The 24,869-nt window shown below is 34.6% G+C and overlaps 1 protein-coding gene across 1 annotated transcript; it reads right to left on the reverse strand.

The window, feature by feature from the left end:
• Window positions 1-4,025: 4,025 nt before the first annotated feature.
• LOC108911817 (eukaryotic translation initiation factor 4E transporter) lies at window positions 4,026-24,786 on the reverse strand. The gene is given in 13 exon segments (XM_023455016.1): window positions 4,026-5,074; window positions 5,426-5,689; window positions 7,268-7,675; window positions 7,732-8,166; window positions 10,123-10,344; window positions 11,438-11,855; window positions 16,359-16,495; window positions 16,556-16,886; window positions 16,941-17,319; window positions 17,395-17,665; window positions 17,750-18,021; window positions 18,080-18,251; window positions 24,372-24,786. Coding segments are annotated over 12 exon segments (3,327 nt in total). The 5' UTR covers window positions 24,448-24,786; the 3' UTR covers window positions 4,026-5,074; window positions 5,426-5,483.
• Between the last annotated feature and the right edge of the window lie 83 nt (window positions 24,787-24,869).

Raw genomic sequence — 24,869 nt, forward strand, 5'->3', positions numbered from 1 at the left:
TTGAATTTATAAGGGTCGACGGCTGTGGCGAGATTCAAGACGAGGAACCGGGAATGCGTTTGTCCAAATAAAGGACAGTAGTTAATCGATAGCAGAGAGGCGTATCACTTTTTATTTAGGTACCTAACACCTGCATAAAATAGATACTGAAAATTAAAACCTGGTTGAAATTTTTTTAAGGTATTTTCAAGTAAAACGCGTAGGCAGTATTTTCAGGAATTAGTTGACAACACAATGGCCATTGCCAATAATAATTGTCTGCAGTATAATTTATTAATGTGAGAAGTAAAATAAAACAGTTGAGATCTTTTTATTAAAACATTTAATTAGGTACTTGAAAGATTCTGTAAATATTTACCTTAGGTATTACTAAATATCAAACATTCAAGAACCTGCCTAGTGTGCAAACTTAAAAAATAACAAATTTTAATTGCATTAGGTATTTTAAGTACATAAATGTGAAAAGATTACACTTGTAGAAAGGTATTTGAATATAGGAATATATATAAATATTAAATAACTGACTTATCTTTTCAGTCTTATCTAAATGTAAACGTCAAAAAATGTAAACTACCCAAATAACACGTCGATGGAAGTAAAAGTTTATAAATCATTTACCCTTTCGTCTTCGAATATTTTACACAATAATATTTTGGATATCAAATCCCTTTCCATGTTTTTCAAAATAAATGGTGCAAATTATATAACTAGATACGTATTTGCATAAATCAAATATAGATAGATATAACGTTCAATTATAAAAAAAAAAACGAATTTAATGCAACAAAATCTATTGGGAAACGCACTTTTGTCCTGACATCTAATTTTTACACTTAATAATCTTGTATCGATGTAGGTAAGTTTTATGTAGACAAAAGCGTAACCAAAGGTGATATTAAGTAATACTATACTACACTAAATAATTTGTATTTTTACTATTTGAATTTTTAGAAGGTGTTAGTTTAGATAAATATTAGATGTATCTTTGTTTTATAGGGGTATATTTTGATTTTAGACAGATTTGGATGTCTAGTAAACGTAATTTAGATGGTTTTTTATTTGAATTTTTTTATAGACAGTTCTGGATGTCCAGTAAACGTAATTTGGATTCTGTGTTTCTTGGGTAGTTTTAATATTATTATTTTAAATCCTTAATTTAACTGTGGTTTCTTGCCTTAATTTAATTTTGCTGTAATCTGGTAAGTATTTACACATATGTAGTTCTAAGCAGAATAAACCTATTAAGAGTCAACTTGGGAAACGTGAAAGTACAAATAAAAAAATAATGAGAAAAAGATTTTGAATAGATTTGTCAAAAAGAAAATGTGAAATATTGAGAATGAAAAAACAAATATATTTTAATAATATTACTTACCTCATTTTTATTTTGTATTTATGAATACATTTTCATTATGTATGTATTTAAATATTTTTTTTATTCACCTGAAAACTTTTCAATACTAGTCTTTCATTAAACATCATCACTAATTACAAAAGTAATCGATGGGTTAATAACTCAAACGTATAAAAGATGGCACGATTATAGCTTTGTTTTGTTTTTTTGTCTTCCTTAATTATTAATGCCTATGGCCCAAAAATTTCTGACAAAGATTTAAAATTCTTCCCACATTCAAAAGTTTTGTCCCCACTTCATCCATGTTGTACCATATACCGTTATAATATTTGCAAAAAGATGAACTTATTCAATCCCTGGTGACAACAAACATCATTGTCTAGAATTGTGTGACATTTTAAGCATTGGGGCGGCAGATATTAACCATTATATTAACTAACAGCAACAAAAATAATTATTCTGCTCACTTACTATTAATTCTATCCACTTTCTAAATCTTGCCCTCGAATATCATCGATAAATTGATCGTAACATTCACAAACGGGAAAGCTTCATCTCACAAACGAGAAAGCTTCATCGCACAAACTTTATTTTGCGTTACTCGTTACTGTTTTTCGTTGCCAAGGTAACGTTTCAATTGAACGGCCCTCCTATTTAATATAATTAAACAAAGTAGCCGACTGTCAAAAATACTGTCGAAAAATTGTTGCAATGATGAAGAGAATGTAAAGAGATCAACTTAAAACTTTTAAAGTGCAATTAGAAAATTATTCAATTATTCAAATAGAAAAAAACTGTGGGGAAGTAAGTATTTTAATTAATACAGAATAATAGATGTTTATGTTTATGTAGTAAGACTAAACTCAGTATTTAGGTACCTACATAACCATATCTAAGTAGGTAAACTTACAACTTAGCTTTGTGTAGCATAAATAGAAATATATGCTTTAATAGGTTATTTTCCACTACTGTTTGACGTCCAAATGGGAATGTTATTGAAAATTATAAATATTGTGCCAAGGTCAACCACATCTATTTATACAATCAGTAACTAGTTTAATTTCTTGACTTTCATTTTAATAGAAAAAACAGAAAATAATTTTCTATTCTGAAAAAAGATTTCACTTGGCATTTATTATTCCAAAAATTTGTAAGAAAAACTAAATAAAAAATTATAAAAACATGCAACTGATTGATATATGTTTAATTGGTAGGAATGGTAGGGTAAGCTTAGCCATACGTATTTTAGAAAAACTGATAGGTACTGTGGCAAGCAAACTGACTGTATAAGACGACACAGATGTAGTTTTCAATTTTTTTTTTGAATTGCTGGGGATTGCTCGGGCTACATTGATTTTTAAGTAGGTATTAATTAATTAATACTATAGGTATTTTTACCTGTATCCTTATTAGGTATATACTGTTATCCTCACTAAACTCTATAATAAAGGTCTTTTATTAAAGTCATTGACCCATTACCCAGATATGTAGATTACTGGTTGCTGATGTTTATTATTATCATTATGTAGGTAAGTTTTTGTATTACCTGAATAAATATGTTATCTTAAAGCTCATTTTTGTTTAATCCAATCCTGTAGTGTTCCTTTTCCGAACTAAATCACCTGACAAATATGTTTATCACGTGATAGGTATGTAGCCTTGATTGTAATAATCATTATTGAATTAACAAGACATTGTTTTCTAATTAAGTAAGTAAATATTTATCTTACAATAATAATTAATATTTGTAATATTCGCTGCATTAGTTAAATCAAAGAACGAGGAGAAATAAAAAGATTTACATTTTAATTTGTTAAGATGCCTTTATTTTTAGCAGTTTTGACAGTCGTACATTTCTGACAGTTCGCTACAAATGAAGGTATTCAAGAACTATAAAACATTCAAATTTCAAACATTTGCGTGTACGTAAAGTTTATAAAATAAACACAAAAATATGAAGCAAATTCAGTATACAACTGTGTCTTATATTAATGTAAGTAAAAGTAACAATTGCACAATATAACACAATGATACTGTAAAAAATAAGTACACTTCCACTGGAAAGTAGGTACAAGGGAAACTAAAACACACTTTTCTGATTGCTAATATCACATCTAGAACTTTCGTGAAGGAAGGAAGGAAAGATAAATAATTAGTCGTATGCCCCAACCACACTGACGTATCGCCGCCGCTCGCTGGTTTCTATTTTCCGATGCATAAACTCGACGCGTGGTGGAATACCAAATGGTTTATTAATAGCGCAATCGATGAAACGTGAAAAGTACGTTTCAGACATTGCACGCCATCTGTTACACAAAACCTCAACTTTTGCGCTCCGTTTATAACGTGCGAGAACACTGTAATGCATTCCCGCCAAATAAAATTTTTCGATAAGAAATAACAATGCTGACAGAACTGAAAATATATTTCCCATGATAGTCTGATAAATATTTCGAGACAATGTAAGACTTATGCGTGCATCAAAATATTAAACACCATTGTTTTTTTATTCGTTATGGTGTTATAATGCAGAGACCAGATCGAATATAATTATATTATATAATTAAAAATCGTACTTACCTATTCGAAAAAGCATTTTATTGTTTTATCGTTTTCTTATTGCTAATATGAAATAAATGTTATCGGGGATGGAATAAAATAAAACTGCCACTATTTTTTGCTCTTTAATTAATCTTCAAACAAAAGTATGTCATTATGATTGACATTCCCTTTATTTACAAAATAATGTTTACAGTAGAGGCTGATGGAATAGTTGTAACAATAATTTCTTTCGAATTCATTCCTCAACAATTTCTCGAGTCTGTTCGATTTTTTATTTTTTTTTTGAAAAACTAGTTCTGACTAGGTCCAATAAAGAATCTCAACAGATTTACAGTTTTACATTTTCATCACTTTCGAATGACCATTTTCCGAAACAAGAACAGATATCTTACACTTGAAGCTCTTTTTTTTTGCGAGCGATACAGTATAATCATAATAGGAATGTGTTGCGATGGCAAACGATTAATACAAATTTTTTTATAACGGAAGCACTCCATATCAAGAAATTACATGCCGCTTCCATTATAAAAGAATAAAAATAATTCCTCAAAAAAAAAAGAAACAAATATATATAAGGAAACGACTTTAAAATCAGTTCTGTAGTTTACAATATTGATACATTTCATGTTTCTTTACATTGTACGTTATATATACGATTACGGAAATGGTTACGGCCGCTTCGGTTACTTTAACACCAAAATCAAACAAAAAATTCCTCAACATCAAACCGAAAAATCAAATGGTACACTCTAAACAACTTAATTTCCTCCTAGGCATAACTTCCCTACAGTTTGAAAGGACGCGGACGTTTTTTTAACCACACAGACAATTTAGTTTCTACGGCGAGCGTCGTAACCATTTTCGAGAGGGTGCCCGAACTGGCACAAAGGAAATTGTCCCGACACCCTCCCCAATTGAAAAATCTTGCAATAAATTCATCGCTCCCAGTGCTATCACAACGCTGTTCCATAATCTCTTTACTCCATTATGTACAAACTTTTGGGGCTAACTGTGTTTAAATTCATTGGAACGAGTTTTCAATTTTTTTTTTTTTAGAGAAAAATTGACGAGTCATCTAAGACGAATAAATATTCTTGAGACATTTAAAATATTTTTTTTTTGTTTACTAAAATACACCAAGTCGTTGACTGACATTACCTGAAAGAGAAAAATTCTTTACTTTCTCACATATTAAACTTTTGTTACAACACGAAAACAACAATGCACGCACAAACACTCACTTAACCTTAACAACAAACGGCTGAAACGATTCCTTTCTTTAAAAAATATCACAACGTTCTAAACACGAACTTAAAAATGGGAAAAGTTTCAGCCAAGATCCAGTCACTCTCAAAAATAAAACAAAGAGCCACAACCACTTGGAACTTATACTTTTATTATTTACTATACAACATAGGACAAACACATCCAAGGGGACAGCCAAGCCTCAAGGAACATCGCAAGAACAAAAAAACAAAAGGAAAAATGAGGCGCCAGCCCGACACTTACCATAAGGTGTTATATAGTAAGATCGATTTGAGAGAGTCCAGGTACATAGTTTTTGAGATTAGTTGTGGACGGGCGGCGCTGTCTGCCGCTCGATCTCCTCCAGACTGAGCGCGTGTTGGGCCAGGCCTGCGGTGCTAGGCAGCTCCCCGCCACGTGCACGCTCCAAGAGATCAGGGGAGAACCAGCGGGCCAGCTGGTTGGTAGTCGGAGAGAGATCGCCATCATTCATGCCGCCCCTGCCCGCCAGGTTGCTGCTTCTGTTGGCTGCACGTCACAGAAAACTACTTACAACCAAATTTCGCAAATGATCAAAAAGCTAAATTTACAGTCGCCAACTACAAATTTACAGCCGCTAATGGCAAATTTACACTTGGCAACTAAAAATTTTGTTACTAACAGCTGATTTGCAGTTAACAATTTCACATCACAAAAATTTATATTCGCTGACTCCAAATTTAAAGTCTGTAACTACAAATTCACTGTTGCTAAAGTAAATTTACAGTTGGCGACTTCAAATTTACAATCGTCAATTGCAATTTTACAGATATATGTACAAAATTTATGATCATGTGCAAAATTTACAGATGCATTTAAATATTCAGACTGTTTTCGAGCAGTTCAAACAGTACATGCAAAAATTCCTATCTTGAGTGGAGTTAAAAGAACTGCTGCCATTACAGTTGACAACTACAAACTTATTGTCTAAATGTAAATTTACAGTTGTCAACCTCAAATTTACAATCCCTAACAGTATATTTACAGTTGAAAACTAACGATGTACAATCGCTAACACCAAATTTACAGATAGTAACTATAAATTTACTGCCTCTAATGGCAAATTTACACTTGACAACTACAAACTTACTGTCTCAAGTCAACAGCTGTCAACTTCAAATTTACAGTCCCTAACAGTAAATTTACAGTTGAAAATTAACAACGTACCAAATTTACAGATAGTAACTACAAATTTACTATTAAATAAATTTACTGTTGGTGACTTCAAATTTACAATCGTCAATTACAAATTTACTGATATGTGCAAAATTTACAGATGCTATTACAGAAGAACCTCGAGAAATGTGCTATTTCATTTGACAATTACAAATTTACTGTCGCTTAAATAAATTTATGGCTGGTAACTACAAATGTGCAGTCGGTAACTTCAAATTTACAGTTAAAAACTAAAAATTGACAGTAGTTAATACCAGATTTATTTGATAAGTTCATGTTTAATGTTACTAAAGTAAATTTACAATTTGTCGCTAATTCCAAATTTACAGATGCAATCATATATTCAAACTTTTTTCGAGCAGTTCAAGCAGTTTATGTAAAAATTCCTATCTTGAGTGGAGTTAAAGAACTGCTACCATTACAGTTGGCAACTACAAATTTACAGTCCCTGACAGTAAATTTACAGTTGAAAACTAACGAAGTACAATCGCTAACACGAAATTTACAGATAATGACTACAAATTTGCTGCCGCTAAAATAAATTTAGTTGGCGACTTCAAATTTACAATTGTCAGTTACAAATTTACCGATACGTGCAAAATTTACAGATGCTATTACAAGAGAACTTCGAAAAACGTGCCATTACATTTGACAATTATAAATTTACTGTCGCTAAAATAAATTTACGGTCGGTAACTGCAAATGTACTGTCGATAACTCCAAATGTACAGTTAGAAACTAAAAATTGACAGTAACTAATACCAGATTTACTCGATAAATACAAGTTTAATGTCACTAAAGTAAATTTACAATTTGTCGCCAATTACAAATTTACAGATGCAATTGTGCTTTTCAAACAGCAGTTCAAATGTTTTGTGTGCAAATCCTTACCTTGTGTGGAATTAAAGAACTGCTGCCAGGACACCCCCATCTGCTGGCTGCCCTGGTGCTGGGGTGGGAACCCCGGCTGCTGCTGTTGTCCCTGTTGCTGTTGGGGATTGGCAGGCCTGTGCTGGTGTTGGGCGCGCAGCTGTTGCTGGGTCAGCTGTTGGGCGAACGGTTGATTAGACGGATATTGTTGGGAATTGTACTGTGCCTGGGGGCCACCTGGTCCGTTGAGGGCCTGACTGCCGCCAAACTGGGCGGCACCTGAAGGCTTGGGCGGCTGCTGGGGCTGTTGCGGGGCAGTACCGGCCGGAGCCTGGGCGAACATGCGCTGCTGGCGCTGGTGCTGGCTGAAGAACTGCTCGGCGGTCTGGGTCGGGTAGTTGGTGTTGGCCTTCACGATCGGGCGACCTGCTGAATTGGAAGATTAAAGTGTATTCGTTATAGTTCCGCGCTCGCATCTCCTTTACCTTGCTTGATGGAGTTGAACTGTGGGTTCCACTGCTGTCCTTGCGGTTGCGGTGGTTGGGGCCTCATGCCCGTCAATGGACGACCTGGCGGCACTTTAGAATCGGCTGAGGTTTTATTTTCTTTTCCTAACCGTAACGATTAAAAAATAATAATGAAGAAAGTACATAAGATAAAAAACTTACCCTCATCCTTTTCGGCAGTCATCTTCCTTAGCACGGATGTGGGGGTAAAGGCCAGGGGTGTAGGTGACGAGATGCTCTTGGCTACAGCCTGACCGCTGCTGGAGGTGCTGGGACTCTGGCCCCTCTGCATCTCCTGTTTCTTACGGTAGTTCTCCTGTTGTTCCTCCAGCTTCTTCTTGATCAGTGCACGCTGCAAGATATTCTGGGTGTGGACCTGAAGTTCACGGGGAGACGGTATGCGCTGGTGCATAGCTGCGGAAGCCATATAAGATCAATGAGAAACCCTTAAAAGCGTTATCTACCGGCAAAGTGGCTTTACATGAAAACAGGAAGTGACTTTGAACGAGGAGGGGTCATATATTACATGAAAGCTACCTTTGACATTTAGAATTTCATAATTTTTATATTCTAGAGAAGCTATCAGATTTGCAAGTATTTTATGTACATTTTATAAAATAGTAAAAATCCATATATAAAAAAAGCTGTAGGTTACTCTCGCTCCCACACTCGGCCCCGAAAAGAGGCGTACGGTATTATCAAAGGCTTTCCTCATGAGCCGTGCAACGGTGACCCAAGGACCCGTCGGTCCTTTCTTTATCCGAACGTCGTATTTTGAAGGCGATCTGTTTGCACTTTCTATGTGAAATTTCCACTTTAAAGAGTCCTCGCTGAAAATTAACTTTTTTCGGTGGGAGACAGATACCCAAAGTATATCCGATACTTAAACACAGATGGAGACAAACGTTAGTGCACACGTCAAAATAAATTTTGTCATTTGACGCGTTTTCCCGGACTATCGGGCTATGGTGAGTCGTTACATTGCCGTTAGGCATCGGTTCCGATCTTTTAGAGATGCAACTTTGGCGACAAAACTTGATTTGAACATTTTCAATTTTCTGTTTACATTCGCGGAGAACCAACATTTCAAATAGCCCGTGTAGGCTCCACCCAGCGTTAGATCGCCGTAGCTCATTTTTTAAACTCACGACTGCGAAGCTGAAGGTCTGGGGATCGCGGGCGAGTCGCATTTTTTCTTTTCTTTTTTTTTTTGGAAAATGATATATATTATTTTATTCACCAACCCACAAAGAACGGTGTTCGAGTTGCACGCAGCGCGGCCCGAGAGAAAGGTCAAGTAGTCCACGCAAGTGGACTTGCCTACCTTTCTAGTAATTATTTAAATCACAAATTAGTTTTACTTACAATTAATATTGTTTGGCTATCCACATACAAATATTAGTTAATATTATTTATTAAACCACGCAGAAAATATAATTTTTTTTTAAAACTATTGAATTTTTATTTTAATGCTTAGCAACTCATCCGCATTGATATAAAAAGAAATGACTAAAATAACACTGAACAAAGTCTTTGTAGCTTCACTCTTTGCCTCACCCTTAGTCTGATACAGTTAGTTTAAACAACGGGCAACATTAATAAATATGCACATACAACTGTGTTCGGGAACTGCCCATTGACGGTGTAGACAAGAGTGCAGTTTTAAAAACGAATTATAACTCAACTATTCAAAAAACAAAAATATTTCAGATTGGTATAGTAATTCTGGGGAGCACATACTTTTATCTCTAAAAAAACTGACCCCCACTTAAAGTTACACTCTGTATAAAATATATTATCATGAAAATCGTGTACAGAAAGTCAACATTTTCATTCATTTTTTACTAAATTGTATTTGCCGCTTATAACAAAAAAAATATATACAATTGGAATGTGCATACTGTTTGGGACTCACCAGGTACCGTGAGGGTATTTGGGCTTGTGGCCAAAATCGGAGATACACAATAAGCTGCATGTAATTGAAAAAGTCTCGTTTATAATTATACACCAAAAGGAACTACAACGATTAAAAGGAAGAAAACAACGAAAGCATCAAACTAAACAAAGCACAACAAATTTGCGGCACAAATTTACAAATAGATCCTAGAAGCATGCCTTGCGGAATACAAAACTTTAAGATTATATGCGCTAAAAATGGATAAGTTAAAAAAGCACATGCACTATCTAAACACTATGCAAAAACGAAGAGTTTTATTCAAAAGCGAACAAAATACGAAAGCGTCAAGAACTAAACGACAAAAATAATGCAGAATTAACTTGAAAACAGCACTACAAAAAAAATCAAATAGAGACGGAAAGGAGAAAAACGTGTTTCCAAATTCAAAGCGGCATCGGCAATTCCACACTCACCGTTCGGCGGCAAAGGAGAGACACGCAGCTGCTGTTGCTGCTGCTGCTGAAACATATGGTGAGGGGGCACGGGGCTCAGCACGCGGGGGCTAGGCCCGTACCCGGCACCGCCGCCTTGCATTTTAAGAATAGTGACAAGCATCTCGCGATGGCGGGGCTGCAACGCGGGATTGGCCAGCTGCTGGTACAGGTGCTGGGTGGTTATCTCACCCCTTTTCAGGCCTTGATGGGGAAAAAAATCAAATATAATACGTTTTAGTTCAATAATCTACCAGAATATTTAACCCTATTCTTAAAATTGCTGGAGAACGATTAGAAAAATTACAACCAGAGAAAACCTATTTAAGACTTTTCTAAAATAAATTTGGGAGTTTAGGAAAAATTAGATTAATTCATAACTGAAATAAATTTAAATTTAAGAGAAAAACTAAACTTCTTACATTAAAATACGAATAGTCAAATAGTCAGAATTAAAAAAATATTGATTTATTAGGGCAACTCTGTATCGTGCATTAAATTTTGAAATAACATTAAAATTTTTGACTTTAACAGACCTTCTAAGTACTTACATACTAATTAGGAATTTAAATTTAAGGCAAAACAGTAGGTATGCCATGAAACAAATTGTAAAAATTTTTTAAAAACCTGCTAAAATATAAATTATTCTTGATATAAATCAGTTATATGTATCGATTAATTTGATAGTTAAAAAACGTATTTCTACTGTGGAAAATAGGAATTTTAATTTTAAATATTACAAACCTGCAAACTAAAACTGAGACGTTTGAACTACTTTATCAAATTTTTACCCTCCTAAAATAAATATACATTATTCTTGATATAAATGTGATTTACAAAAAATAAAATATATATGTAACCCTTAAAATCAGAGAATATACAAAATCATTGCCCGCTTATCAATTAATTTGAATTATGAGAGATATTTCCATATAATATAAAAATTTTAATATTTGTTAATTCATATTACCAAAATCTGCAACTAAAAGACATTTGAACTACTCCATTTTATTTTTAACTTGCCAAAATTACCTTGGCATTAGCAATCGTGTTAAATTTAAATTCATAATTTATATTTAAAAAGTTTGTTAAAGGTAAAAAATTTAACATGTAAAAATTTAACGGTGAGAAACAGAATTGCTAACTCTGAAAAAACAATATGTAAAACTTGTAGGAATCCCACGATTCTCTTCATCCGCACCAATACAACTTGGAATACACATTTGAAAACTTCGAAAAGTTGCTCCAGAATCACTCGTTCTCAACCTAAACATCCAGCACGCACAACCCCACCTACCTTGCAAGATAGCCTGCGCCTCAGGCCTGTTGAGCAGCTCCCTGCTCTGCTGCATGCCCATGTCCTGCAGGGGAGACGTCCTCATCTGCTGGGGGTGCACCGTAGCATTGATCAGCTTGTTCAGCATCTCCATCTGCTGCTTCTGCTGCAACTGTGCCTGCAGCTTGATGGTGAGGTCGGCGGCGTGGTGGTGCAGGCCTGTAATGCTCGGGTTGCTGGCACCAAGAAGGTGCGAGTTGCCCGACATCCGAGCCGCCTCGTCCTGCTGCTGCGAGTGGTTCAGCATCTGAAAGAGGGTTTTCGTCTTTTTTTTTTTGAAGACAGACACGTCAAGTATACGTAGTGTTTTGTTAGAAATGGGACGTGGATCAATGGGAGATAGCCAAGGTCGAAATAGGGCGAAGAAGTAAAACATGGCCTAATCGGATGCTGCCGTTTTTCAATTTACAGTAACGTTAATGAATCATCTGTATTTATAAAACCACTGTGTCTATCAAATATTTCAGCAAATGATTAAAAAAATTTTTGTTTTTCAGATTGACAAAAAAAACCCATCAATTTTTTTATTTTCCTGTATGTCAAACTGCAACAAGATGTGAAATAAGAAGCAAGTTAAATTAGGAATAAGACCAATTTGAAATTTTTTTATCCAATCAAGAGATAAAATTCTAGACAAATTGTTGAAATATTGGTAGACACTTATCTGGGCATTTTTGACTTTCATATATATTTTTTCATTTTGGTGGATCATCTCAATTACAATAAAATTATTGAAAAGAAACTACAATTTTTTTTAATATCCTTCATTTAACGTGCAAAGATAAAAAAAAAATTTATATTGAAAATAATTCCGTTTTTCATCTTTCAGCTAATGTAACCAATTTTATTCAAATTTAGTGTTGTGAGGCAGTGAAGTTTTTTTTTAAGGTTTCAAATACTAATTTAGAAGTTTTTAAAACACAGTAATTATATTTTTTTACAGTGAAAATACATTTAACGAAATTAAATAATTAATTTAGCTATATTAAAATATTTAAATTATTTCAGATATTTATGAAAAATTCAAGTTTTTTTGAAATATATTAAATTTATTTCACAGAAAATTAAAAATTTCTTATTTCTTTTTTATTTTTATTTAATGAAATTTAACAGCCCTACTAGTCGGTTTTCACTCTTTTATCCAGATTGTAGAAAAATGAAGGACAACCAAGTTTAGATCATAATTATTTACTCCATCGGTAAGGGGAAACTAAAGATTTTTACTGATATGAGGGTTCCCTATTATAATTTGGGAGTGGGCAATCCTGGTGCTGCCATATGACAACCGACATCCCTATCGTAAAGTTCGACTTTTTGTCATTATACTGACTTAGAACGTTTTGACATATAGACGCTATTTGTGTAGTTTACAGCAACAAAAAAAAATGGAATTAAGTAGTGAACATTTCCGTAAGATTGATTTTTTAATAATTTTAAATATATATCAAGCGTTTCCTGCCAAAAGGACGTATCCACAAAAGTGCCATTCTGGGTTTATGAACTAACTTTGACACTCAATACCATAAGTTTGTCGCGACAAAAAGTCGTATCTACCTACCACACCAATAATAACAGCGCCACGCAATCCTTTTCTTGGTCGTATGAACAATTATTACCTCGAATAACCTGGCAGAAAATTGTATGTATACGTCCCTTTATAGCGAAACTGTACATATATTTTCTAGCTCGTATAAACATATGGCTTTCTGGCATGACAAAATTTCATGGCATTCACAAGTATGCGTCGAGTTGGTTGGCGTTCATAACCTCAATTTTTCTGTGTGTTTACATACGGTTACTCTTCAGTTACAAGTTAAAATACCTAGTCAAGTTTGTACCTGTTGTTCTCAAATAATTCACTAAGCAGTTAATAATATGCGATAAATATACTAATCAACAGTTACGTAAGGTAATAAACAAACTCTTAAATTTTACTACTGATTTTTGAAACATTTTTAGTAGATCCTGAAAAATAATGTTTTGGTTGATACGCCCTTCTGGCGGGAAACCCTCGATATTATCTCAACAACAGTGCATGTATGAACTTAGTCTGACTTTTGGAGGTCAAGCACCATTATAAACCACCGAATATCGGTGATATACAGAATTCAATCATGGCTATGATTCACTCACTGATGCATTTCGTGAAGGTCATTCAAAATCGATTGTTGTTCCACAAAACATTGACGATATGCATGAACTGAAATTGCAAGAAAGTCATATAACTTATCGTGAGACTGAGGCATCCTTGAGCATTAGTGGGGCCGGTAGACATTCAAAATCGCATAAACATTTTGCCCGCAAAAAAATTTGTTCCGCTTTAGATTCCAATAATATGACAAACGCTCAAAAAAGGCTTGTGTCGATTGGTCAAACGAAATGCTCAAAAAATATGATCGCGGTGCTTCAAAACACGTCTACAACATCGTAACAAGTGACAAATCATGGATCTATGCGTATGAGCCCAAAAGTAAATAGCAGTCGACTGTATCGGACTTTCAAGATGAGCCAAATCCAATAAAAGTTGTTCGTGCATTAAGCTCTTCTAAGCAAATGGTCGCCTATCAGACATTTAGTAACTGTACCATATGTGCAACATTGGACGGTCAATTCTGAATGATAAACAACCATTTGTTTGCCAGAATTCTTCGGAAAAATGAGAGAAACCGACCACCAAATGCACATCATTCTCCACCAGAACAATGCAAGCTCTCATCTTAAACAAGACTTTTTCAGAACTGATCGAATTGATGAGTCATCCTCCGTACAGCCCTGATCTGGCACCCAACTTTTTTTTATTCCCGCACATCCAAAATAAATTACGAGGTAATGTTTTTCGACGCTTGAAGAAGTTGATGTATTCAAAATGTATGTTTTGGAGGTACCTCAATCGGAATGAGAAAAGTGCTTCGAAAATTGGTTCAAGCGTATCATGGAGAATATTTTGAAAAACTAGTCATGTATGATTTTTTTTTCTTCTCTAGTCACGAAATATAAAACGCAACCCTCGTAAATGCGAAATTAATATTATTTTAAAAAATATAACCCTAAAAAAAAATTACTCTATTTGGGTATTTTGCCATCCGTGAAAAAAATTTAAATTAACAAAATAAACCCTTGCACCAAGGGGATCTATTTCATTAATTTTGTAAAAAAATAATTAAATTTTCTTTTTCACAGTTGGCAAATAAACAGAAAAGAACTAAAACTTATCTCTCGAAAATTTCCGTTTGGTTTTCAAAATAGGGACAAAATTTGAATATTTTTTTAACCTTGCCACCTTGTGACAAGGATCTGATAGAAGTATTTTACTCCAATAACGTATTCTGCACTAAGAAATCTCCCATTAATCCAAATCTCATTCTTACTGAAACACCCCGTAAGCAATTATTATATTAGTCTATAGTTGCATTTTAAGAAAGGTGAACCAATAAACTGAAAAGATTTAACTTTTTAGCGAGTAGGATAACAATAAACAAGATTTCAACACCATAAAATAGTGCAGACAAAGAAGGGCAAAAGTACACAATCTACAGGGCGTGGTGAAAGAAAGTAGCAAAAATAGTACCAGAGAATGTAGAGACAAAAACAAACAATAGAACCAAAAAAAACCTAGATCAAAGTTGCATCCAGCAAAAAACATAAAAAAGCAAAAAAGGGGAGTGAAAAACACAAGTAAACCTTCCAAGTAAACAAAAAGAATAAAAGAAAAACGAAAAGCCAAACGAGCAAACTACAAAAAAAGAGACAACAAAGCAATATTTTAACGAAAAATAGAGAAGTGAAACAGTAAACACCAAAGAAACATTGTAAGAGAAACCATAAAAAAAAAACAAAAAAACGATAGAAAAACAAAAAAAAGCAAAACAGACTGAATACACAAACCAACACCTTGGAACCTCTGGATAAAAACCATAAAGACATAATAAAAAAAAGAGAAGACAAATAATAAACAAAAAAGAAAATGGCAAAAAAGTAAAAAAAGAAAAGAAGAAAATGCAAAAACAAATAAATTATGAGTTATCAGATAAATATGAGAACAAAGAAACAACGTCTAAAAGAATAAAGGCCCACGACTTCAGGATAGGACAGCTCGACCAAAAAGTAGAAAAAAAACCTGGAACAACCGACAACCTAAAAAAAAAAAAATACGAGATAAAACATGTAGAAAGTAAAAAAACAAGTAAATATCATGAAAATATCGAAAAAACCATATAAACAACAGAAAACAACGCCAGTAAGCATTTACTAATCAAAATAAGCGATAATCTGTGAGAGAAAAAAGAAAGCCAAACACACAAAGTATAAAGAGACCCAAGAAGAACCGAAAGGAACACCCCCCAACACCTACAAAACCGAAAAAAGGACCGGCCTGAAAAGACCATAGCAACCGAAAAACAAGGCCAAACAAAAAAAAAAATAATGCTCAAAAGCGCAAAAACCAACCACAGACAAGAAAAAACAACAACCAGAAAAAAAAAAATACTCAAAATATTAAAATAGGCCGAGAAAACCAAAAAAATAACAATTGCCGATACCAAATAAAATATAAATAGTAAAACAAAAGCCACATAAAAAAAAAACAACAATAAAAGAGTACCAACCAAAAAAAAACTGGGATGAGAAAAGTAAAAAAAAATGACACAAAAAATCAAATGTGCGAAATGAATAACCTTTACGAAATAGAGAACGGTAATTCAGAAGAAGCAAAGCAGTTGAACCAAGAAAGACATAGAAATCACCAAGAACCACAACAAAACCTGTACCAACCAATTCACCAACGACAATGGGAAAATAGAAATGTGAAAAAGAACACTGCAGATAATAAGAACAAAAAAAAAACAAAAAAAGAAAAAGAAAAAGAGGCTGGCAGTATTCTTACCAGTTTCTTAAACGCGGCAGTCATCTCCTCGTCCGGCTTCTGCTGCTGGTGCTTCTGTGGCATCGACGCCGATAGGTCGGCATTCTGCCGCATCTTGGCCTCCAGTTCGTCCAAGCTCAGTATTTTTCCGGGGAATTCTGAAAATAATTACAACATCTTCCGTCGATCCTGCAAAGCCTCGCACAAGAACTACTCACGTGGCGGCTGCTTAACGGCGGCGTTATCCCCCTGGTGCTTGCCCCTCTGCAGCATCTCCATGATGTTGATAGGCTGCGACTGGGCACCGCTGGACCGCTTCCCTCCGATCACACCACCGGTATTGCCTGCGGGCGATATGGGGGCAAAGTAAGCCTCGGAATCGCCCGGTATGGACACGTTGGTCTCGCCGATATCCTTCAGCAGGTCCTTGATGATGTGGTGGTCTTCTTGCATGGAGGAACGTCGGCTCTCCGCCTTCTCGGGGCTCTCCTGTTTAAACCAACGACTGAAGCGGGACTTCATGTTGTCGCCGTCGCCACCCACACCATTCTGTAAAAAAAGGTACCATAAAAAAAATGCTCAGTAATATATACTGCAACTTACCGTAAGCAAACCCGGAAAAGTATCGCACTTCAAAATATCGTCGAAGTTGAACGACTGGTCGTGTGCTGCTCCTGACTCGCCCGGTTTAATTTCAGCCTCACTGGTCGTTGCTATTGGCTCCGTTGGCTTAGTTTGCGGTTTCTGGGACTGTTCGGTTTCCGTACCGGTTTGCGGAGTAGGCGTGGACCGCCCCACGGCTCCTTTGGGCTCCTCTTTCTCTTCCGCTGTGCCCGGCTGTGGTCCGTTTTTCTTCTTGGACCATTCCTTCGCACGCTTTACTCTGGATGGAGACAGTTTCTTTTTGGCGCCCGGTTTGTCAGACTCGTCGAAGCCGCGCAGCTCAATGGTATCGTTCTGGGACATCGGCCCACCAGAGAACCTGAAAATTTAACACACTTTCAATTCTGGGCACAAGGATCAGAAGCGGGGTTTTTCTAGATGAATTTTTATATACCATTCGGGCTCCTCCTGTTCTCTATTCTCGGAGATGCGGCGACGCTCAAAGCGTCCATTGCGCCTTCCCCCCTCCTTTCCACCATTCTCCCTCTCCCTGGTAATCTCAAAGTCCCTGCCGAAGCTGCGCCTCTCATATTTCTCGTCACGCTGCTGGCCTCTGAAGCTAAAGTCGCCATCGGCTTGCTCTGACTTCTCGTTGAAGTCCCAAGATTCACGCAGGATGCGGCCGCTACCTATACGCCTGGTACTGGTCTGTATCTCGCGGACACCTACAGTTTGTATTTGTATTTATGTAAAAAAAAAAATATGGAAAACAAACAAAATATAAAAGAAACGTTGTTCCTTCCACTCACCGACATGTGAAGGTTCATTCTTGCCGTTGAGAGGGCTGTGAGACCTATTAGAGCGCCCCGTCTCCCTTACTGGCACAAAACAACCGGAATTGAAGCTACGCCGCTGAGGGCTCAAGACGATGCCGTCGTTCTCCTTCCTCAGACGTTCCCTCGGATCCCCGGGTCGTCGCCTATGCTCCGGGCCGTCTCCGGTTCTAGACCCGTTCTCAGTCGGAGTGTCGGATTTCTTCTTTTCGATGTTCCAACGTTCGGGGTCCAATATCGATGGAGGACTGGAGAGGAGAAAAATTGTTTTCAAAAACATTAAAATTCTAACTGGATTTTACTTACACTTCAGATATATCGAAAGAGTCCGGTTTCCTCTTTGACAGCGGGGATTCCCTTAACACCACCAGTTCCTCTTTTGTGTACCGGATTTTGACGGTTTCTCGAACTACCAGTATAGCTGGGTCTGTAAACTCGGGCATGTCAGACACACTCATTCCCTCGATTCGTTCATCTCCTGGAAAAACATCAGAAGTGGGGTAAGAAATTGATGGCTTCAGCAGATTAAAAGCTTTATTAAATATTATCTTTATAGAGATAGAGTAGCACAAGTTAAAAAATTTGTAAAATAACAGAGATTAACAAAAAGAAACTGTAGAAAAAAATAAATACATACTGAAGGAAACTTTTACATGTTTATGAATAATAGTCTAAAATGGACACTTATTTTCTTCATTTCCACAATATCAGTGATTAATAAGTACCTTATCTGACTTTCATAAATTTGATATTGAAAATATTTATCTCTGCACCAGATTGCAAATAAATAATTTTTTACTTTATAAATTAAATCAACATTTTTGGTATTTTAAATTTTATAAGTATGTATATCTTGTTGAAATACGGATTTTAACACAGGAATAGATCAATCCATTTGTACAATTTATACTTTTGAAAGAACAAAACGGAGAAAAATAGAAAGAATAAACGTCTTTAAAGAATACTCAACAAAGTGTACCGGGTGACCCAAGACACAGTGTAATAAGAGTAAAACAGCAACAAAGGGACAAAATTCACAAACAAATTATTTTTTTACCCAATCAGGTTTAACCAACGTTGGTCCAATTTATTACGTAAAAAGTTAAAGCAATTTTTTTGCATATTTTTTTCATCCATCTAGCGTCTAGAAAGTAACCAAATCACTAATTTTAATTAATATGTCTCGCAACTACTTTTTGTCTATTGTTGAATGTTCATAACTAGACAATCACGCATTTTCCGAATAGTTGAATAGGCAGGGAAAGTGATATGAATTGGCCATTGCCTTCCCCCAATCTTAATCTTCTTGATTTCTGTTTCTGTGGACACATTAAATCAAATTTGATTAATTTTCAACACAATTACTTATCATTCAATGCTTGTACAAAAATATTAAAATATTTAAAGAAGTAGAAAGTTTAAAGCAGGTCACAGCACTTTAAATTGTTCATTATGATTCTGCTGAAGTATAAATAGGATTCCAATAAAGCACTGACCTAATTATTGCTCTAGAAACGAAAATCAAGAGGACTCAAGTTAGGGCAACGTGGTGGCTAATGTATATCACATCCTCCACCTATCCAAGGATTTGGAAAATATGTGTCTTACAAAGAATCAGGCTGTATACCAAATTTTGACCAGAAAAAAATTCCTCAATATTTCCAGGTTTTCCTAGCAGATTTGCAAATTTTTTAGGTTGTGAAAATGTAAGCTCTGTATCAGTTTCCATTTTTCAATAACCACCTCCTCTCATTTTTGTCAGCATCTTCCACATAAATATTTAACAAATATAAAATAAAATTAGTAGCAAATTGGAAACAGTTCTAGTTATGATTTAGAAAAAAATTTTGCTTTTCTATATTTAACAGAGTTGGAAAATTTTTGGTTTTTGAGAAACTGGATACACTTTAACAAATCAAGATTTAAAAATTACCAAAATTTTTCGAAAAATATGTGAAATTTTTAATTGGGAAAAGCATTAATTCAACTTATAATATGTGCATATCATAAAAAATACAAAATGCAACACAATTTATGTAATTGAAAATAGGTACATAATTTAAAAGTGCCATTTTCTCAATTCTTTTTAGTATCAACTTTATGTTGATTTTCTGTTTTTTTTTTTTGGTTTTATAATACATGAATAGTATATTTATTTGGTTACGAAAAAATATATATTTTGCCATTTTTTATTTCTACAATTATAATTAAAAAAATCATAACATCTAGTGTGACAGCACCTCATAAATAAAAATTGCTTATAAACAAAATTTCAAAAAATTATATGAAATTGGAAAAATTCCCAGATATTCCCAAATGTATAAAAATCCCTGAATAATAAGAGAAAAAGTTGTTTCAAGTTACATCAATACAAAATAATCGCAAACCTTCCACAACTTGGCTCAAACTGAACGATTTTATTTAATAAATCTTTTAGTTCATAATTTACTTGTCTAAATTGCATAATATAAAAAGATAAAAATTAGTTTGTGCATTAAATTTCTGAAATTTAAATATCTGGAAAGCGGTTAAAGATACAACAAGAACAAATTCACAAGGTGTCATTTTTCAGTATACCTATAGGTTTAAACTGCCATTTTTACATTTATAGCAATTTTTTTACAACAAAGGTACTACGTACGACGCATTTTACTAGATAACCTTAAATATATATATTTAAATTTGGCATCCCCAAAAACCCTCCGATACCAAATCTGATAACGATATCTCAGCAACTGTAGAAGTTATTAGAAATTTTCGCAAAAAGATATATTTTTTAATCAAATGTGTCTTTAAAGGAAATATCAATTTTTAGACTAACAATAAGGCAAGTTTAGCTAAACTGTAATATGTCTAGAATTAGAATCTACTCCCTACATTACTTAAGAAGCATATTGTACAAAAGACATTTTACGAACGAGAAACGACTTACTCCAAGATACCCTCTTCACGCGCGGTTTCTGCTGCCTCTTCCGGTTCTGCACGAAATTTGCGTGCCAGTACGTCGGAGTAGGCGTCGACCGTCCCTTTGGCTTCTTACTATTGCCCTTGGTTTTGGCCATCTTCACCCCAATTCAAACGACCTTACGCGTAATTATAGAAACAAATTCTAAAAACACTTTTAAAACTTTTACTCGCCCCTGAAAAATTTCCGAAACAACAAAAAAAAAGAACAGACTAAAACACGAAATGTTAACGACGAAAAAATTCACCACCACGTGGACAAATTCGGATTCTCCGGCAGCACGTCACGAAAAGGGAAAAACGTTGATACAAAAACGGTTTCTATCAAAACGAATTATACAACAAAACGGAATCGATTACAAAATCGCGTTGATTATTTGTCCGTATTAATTTTGTCAAGTATTCTCTATGCACGTGTCCAGCACGACATTCGAGCGAAACAGTCGAGATCGTTGCGAACAAATGAAGAAGATGGCCACCTTTGCAAAAAAAGCAGACCAAAAAAAAGGGATAATGTCGGTGTTTTCTATCGCGTTCTAACTACAAATCCTTTATTACTAATTCCTTTAGTATTGTCATACATACTCATATAGGGCAATTTCCGGAATTTATGAATATCTTATACAGGGTGATTCGCACAAAAATAATTAAAAGAAATAGGTACATTAATTAGAAACGAATTTAAAGTAACCATAACAATTAAATTTATTATTTCAAATGCTCTACGGTTTATTCAAAGCCGCAAGCGGCATTCAAAATTATGAAAATTAGAAATAGGATAGCGTTCCATGGCAGTGGTAAATAGGAAATACCACTTGAAGTTCTTATAAACTTACATGATACGGTAGGTAATATAAAATATTTAAATAAATTCTTTCATGAATGATATTTATTTACTAAGGTTATATTCCTAACTATTTTCTTTTGTATGTAAAACTTTTAACATCTAAAATGAAGATTCAAAAATAATATACTGTATCTTATTCTAAAATAAACAAAAATGAGCTTAATAATATGACAACAGTATTTTCTTAGTTAATAGACATTTTAGACACAATTAATAATCGACTCTCGGTTCTTTTGGAGGATTTGTTTTAAATATGATAAATCCTGTTTTAGAAACATTTACAATGAACATTATTATTAAACCAATTCCCTCGCCAATTCCTAGTTATTCAAGATACTTTAACCTTGCATCAGCGAAAAATGATGTCAAATTTTCTGGATTAACAAGATTGTCGTTTATAAAAATAATGAACAGCAAGGGTCCAAGGACTGAACCTTGAGGTAACCCGTATTCTAAACTTAATTTATCAGACTTACAATTATTTATTTCTACAATTTGACTTCTACCTGAAAGATATGAAATTAAAATTCATGAACCTTGCCCTTTACCGCATGAAGACAGTTTGTGGAGAAATAAATGATGGTTTACAAGATCAAATGCTTTACTAAAATCTAGAATGGCACAAATAATTTTATATTTTGTCAATATTAATACATTTAACATTTTGAAGTAAAATGTATTTAAGTATACTAATTATTATTAGAGATTTACAATCATTTATTTGAGAATCAGCAAACGACGCATCATATTATAACTTTCTATAATTATAATATAACATGTTGCCACTAACAATAGCGAATAAACTACCTAAGGCGATTAAAAAAAGATCGCGAAGTAGTAATAAAACTATAATCAATTTTTCAAATAAATTTAGTATTTTTAAATCATATATTTACCAAAATTAGGTATTATCTATTTTAATACGCTCTCATACAAAAAAATTCTTATTACGACCCTGATCCGCGCTTCCCTATCCAAGGACACCGAAAATGGCCGAATGAGATCAAAGTGCCGTCAACGGAGTAGATCTGCTGGTTTCCATATATTTACCTATGTTTACCTTTGGCCTGGATCCACATGCAAGCGTGATCACGGATCCGTTGTAACCACGTGACAATCAACATCCAATCCGTTTTGACCTTGACGGAATGTCAAGTCGCTGATACTGATGCACAATTGGATGTTGATGGTTACGTGGCTACAACGGATCCGTGATCACGCGTACATGTGGATCCAGGCTTAGTGTTATATCATAACCGCGCCAAATTTGAAATAATTTGGAAGAAAAAAATTATGAACAAAAATTATTATGTCCGCCCCTGGAACTACATCCTATAGTACACATAAACGTTCGTAAACAATCAAAAATTAAAGCTACATGCCAAATTTGAATGAAAGTTGTGATGTAGAATCCGCCATTAAACTTTGGCAAGAATTTTAGTTACATCCTGTATAAGAAAATATTCTTAAATTTTCACGGTATTGTCGATTCGCTCTATATACCTACAGTATGTCTAAAATTCGAACTGCTTATTGGTATCTCAGTGAGATACCATATCTCAGTTAATATTAGAGTTACGATGTTAAATAAAGATTTGGAAAATTTGACATTTTATATCTACCTAGAGGTGTTTAATTAATTTTTAGGCTTAAATTTAAAAAAAAATCACATGTATATGAACAAAGTTAATAGCCCCGATGAAGTAAAAGTAAATAAATTTAAATCTAACCAATTTTCCCGACAGATTTTTAACGACCAAATGAAACACGACTAGAATGCCTGCTGCAACTGTATCGGTTATATTTTATTGGCCATTTCATGTCGTTTTTTATATATTTTCCCATTCCTGTACGCCCGCCCTTGCCCTAAAATCCGTTGCCAACGGCCAACCATCAGATCGGGATTCGGGAACAGTCTAATGTGACCCTTTACATAAGAACACTATCGCAGAAAATATGTCTAGAACGACGCCCCACAAACTCATGCAGTGAAATAAATATCACCACCAGTGTGGAATGGTGCCAATTACTCATGCGTTCCCCCCGCAGTCCTGACCTAGGTCCAGCGATTCATCCTCGAATTCGCCCAAAAAAAATTACATAAGCTAGACGGCTTACTTTCAAAATGGTGACTGTACCAAAATTTAGGTTAGAACTAAGGGAAGAATTTAATCAATTATATGTTTTGAACAGTCTAAACAATCACAATGGAAGTTTTTGTTACATATCAAGTAGCTGATAACCAAATCGATGCAGTACCTAATGGGCATCATTCTGTACCGAAGCATTGTGCGTATTATTGAACAAAAATTGCAAATTTTATGTTAAACGTCTAAAGAAATTAGCATATTTCTTCTACTACTGAAATGCGAGGTCTTGGCGGTACGCATACGAATTGTTTGGTTATGAGTAAATACTACTTTATAAACATTTGGGAACTTATTGTTTACCTTGTTACTATCAGCTTACAGTTAAGATAAACATTCTAAATCATATGATAGTTATACTATACACAACACGAACTTCCAAGGGTAGCAGTAGGCGTAGAAAACGAGAAGTTTTTGTTTTTTTTTTGACATTGAAAGCAACAATTGCAAGCAGGGGGACGTTTCTGGTTTCTGGGCGAAATTTAGAAGGAGGGAAATCAGGTCGGCTAAAACGGATCCGAATATTTACGCGTACAAAAAGAGATCGATTATTGTGAATGGGGTTGATAAAATGAGGCGAAATAATACAGCGAAGGCTATTGTAAATGGGTGCAATTGACAGAATAGGGATGAAACTTACCATTTTTAGACTGCTTGTCACTCAAGTTAATCTTCACCTGCATATTCTCTGTGTCTGACGCTTGTGTCAGCGACATAGCACAATTTTCTTTGGTCACACTTTTAGTTAATTAATCAACTAACTATACACCTAATCCTAATTGTACAATAAATAATCGAAATTGTATAAAGGAAAACCTATATAATATACAACTAAGCTTAATATCACAGTTCGTTATTTCGTCAACAAAAACTTAACATACGCACACGGACATGTAGAAGTTACGGTAATATCCCAATCGAAAATGCTTGTATAACGCAGCAAAATATAAAGAACGATCACTTTCAAACTTGTATACGCACAACACGCATAATATACTATTAAAATCTCTTTGAATTAGCAAAAATAGAAACGTACGCCATATGCCTTTCTTTCACCTTTCAAACCGTGCGCCATCTTACCGACTCACCGCCAACTATTTCGCTCCTCTGTGCGCAAACGCCACATCAATTTCAAATT

Source organism: Anoplophora glabripennis, unplaced genomic scaffold (assembly GCF_000390285.2).
Source record: "Anoplophora glabripennis isolate ALB-LARVAE unplaced genomic scaffold, Agla_2.0 scaffold504, whole genome shotgun sequence".
Lineage (NCBI taxonomy): Eukaryota > Metazoa > Arthropoda > Insecta > Coleoptera > Cerambycidae > Anoplophora > Anoplophora glabripennis.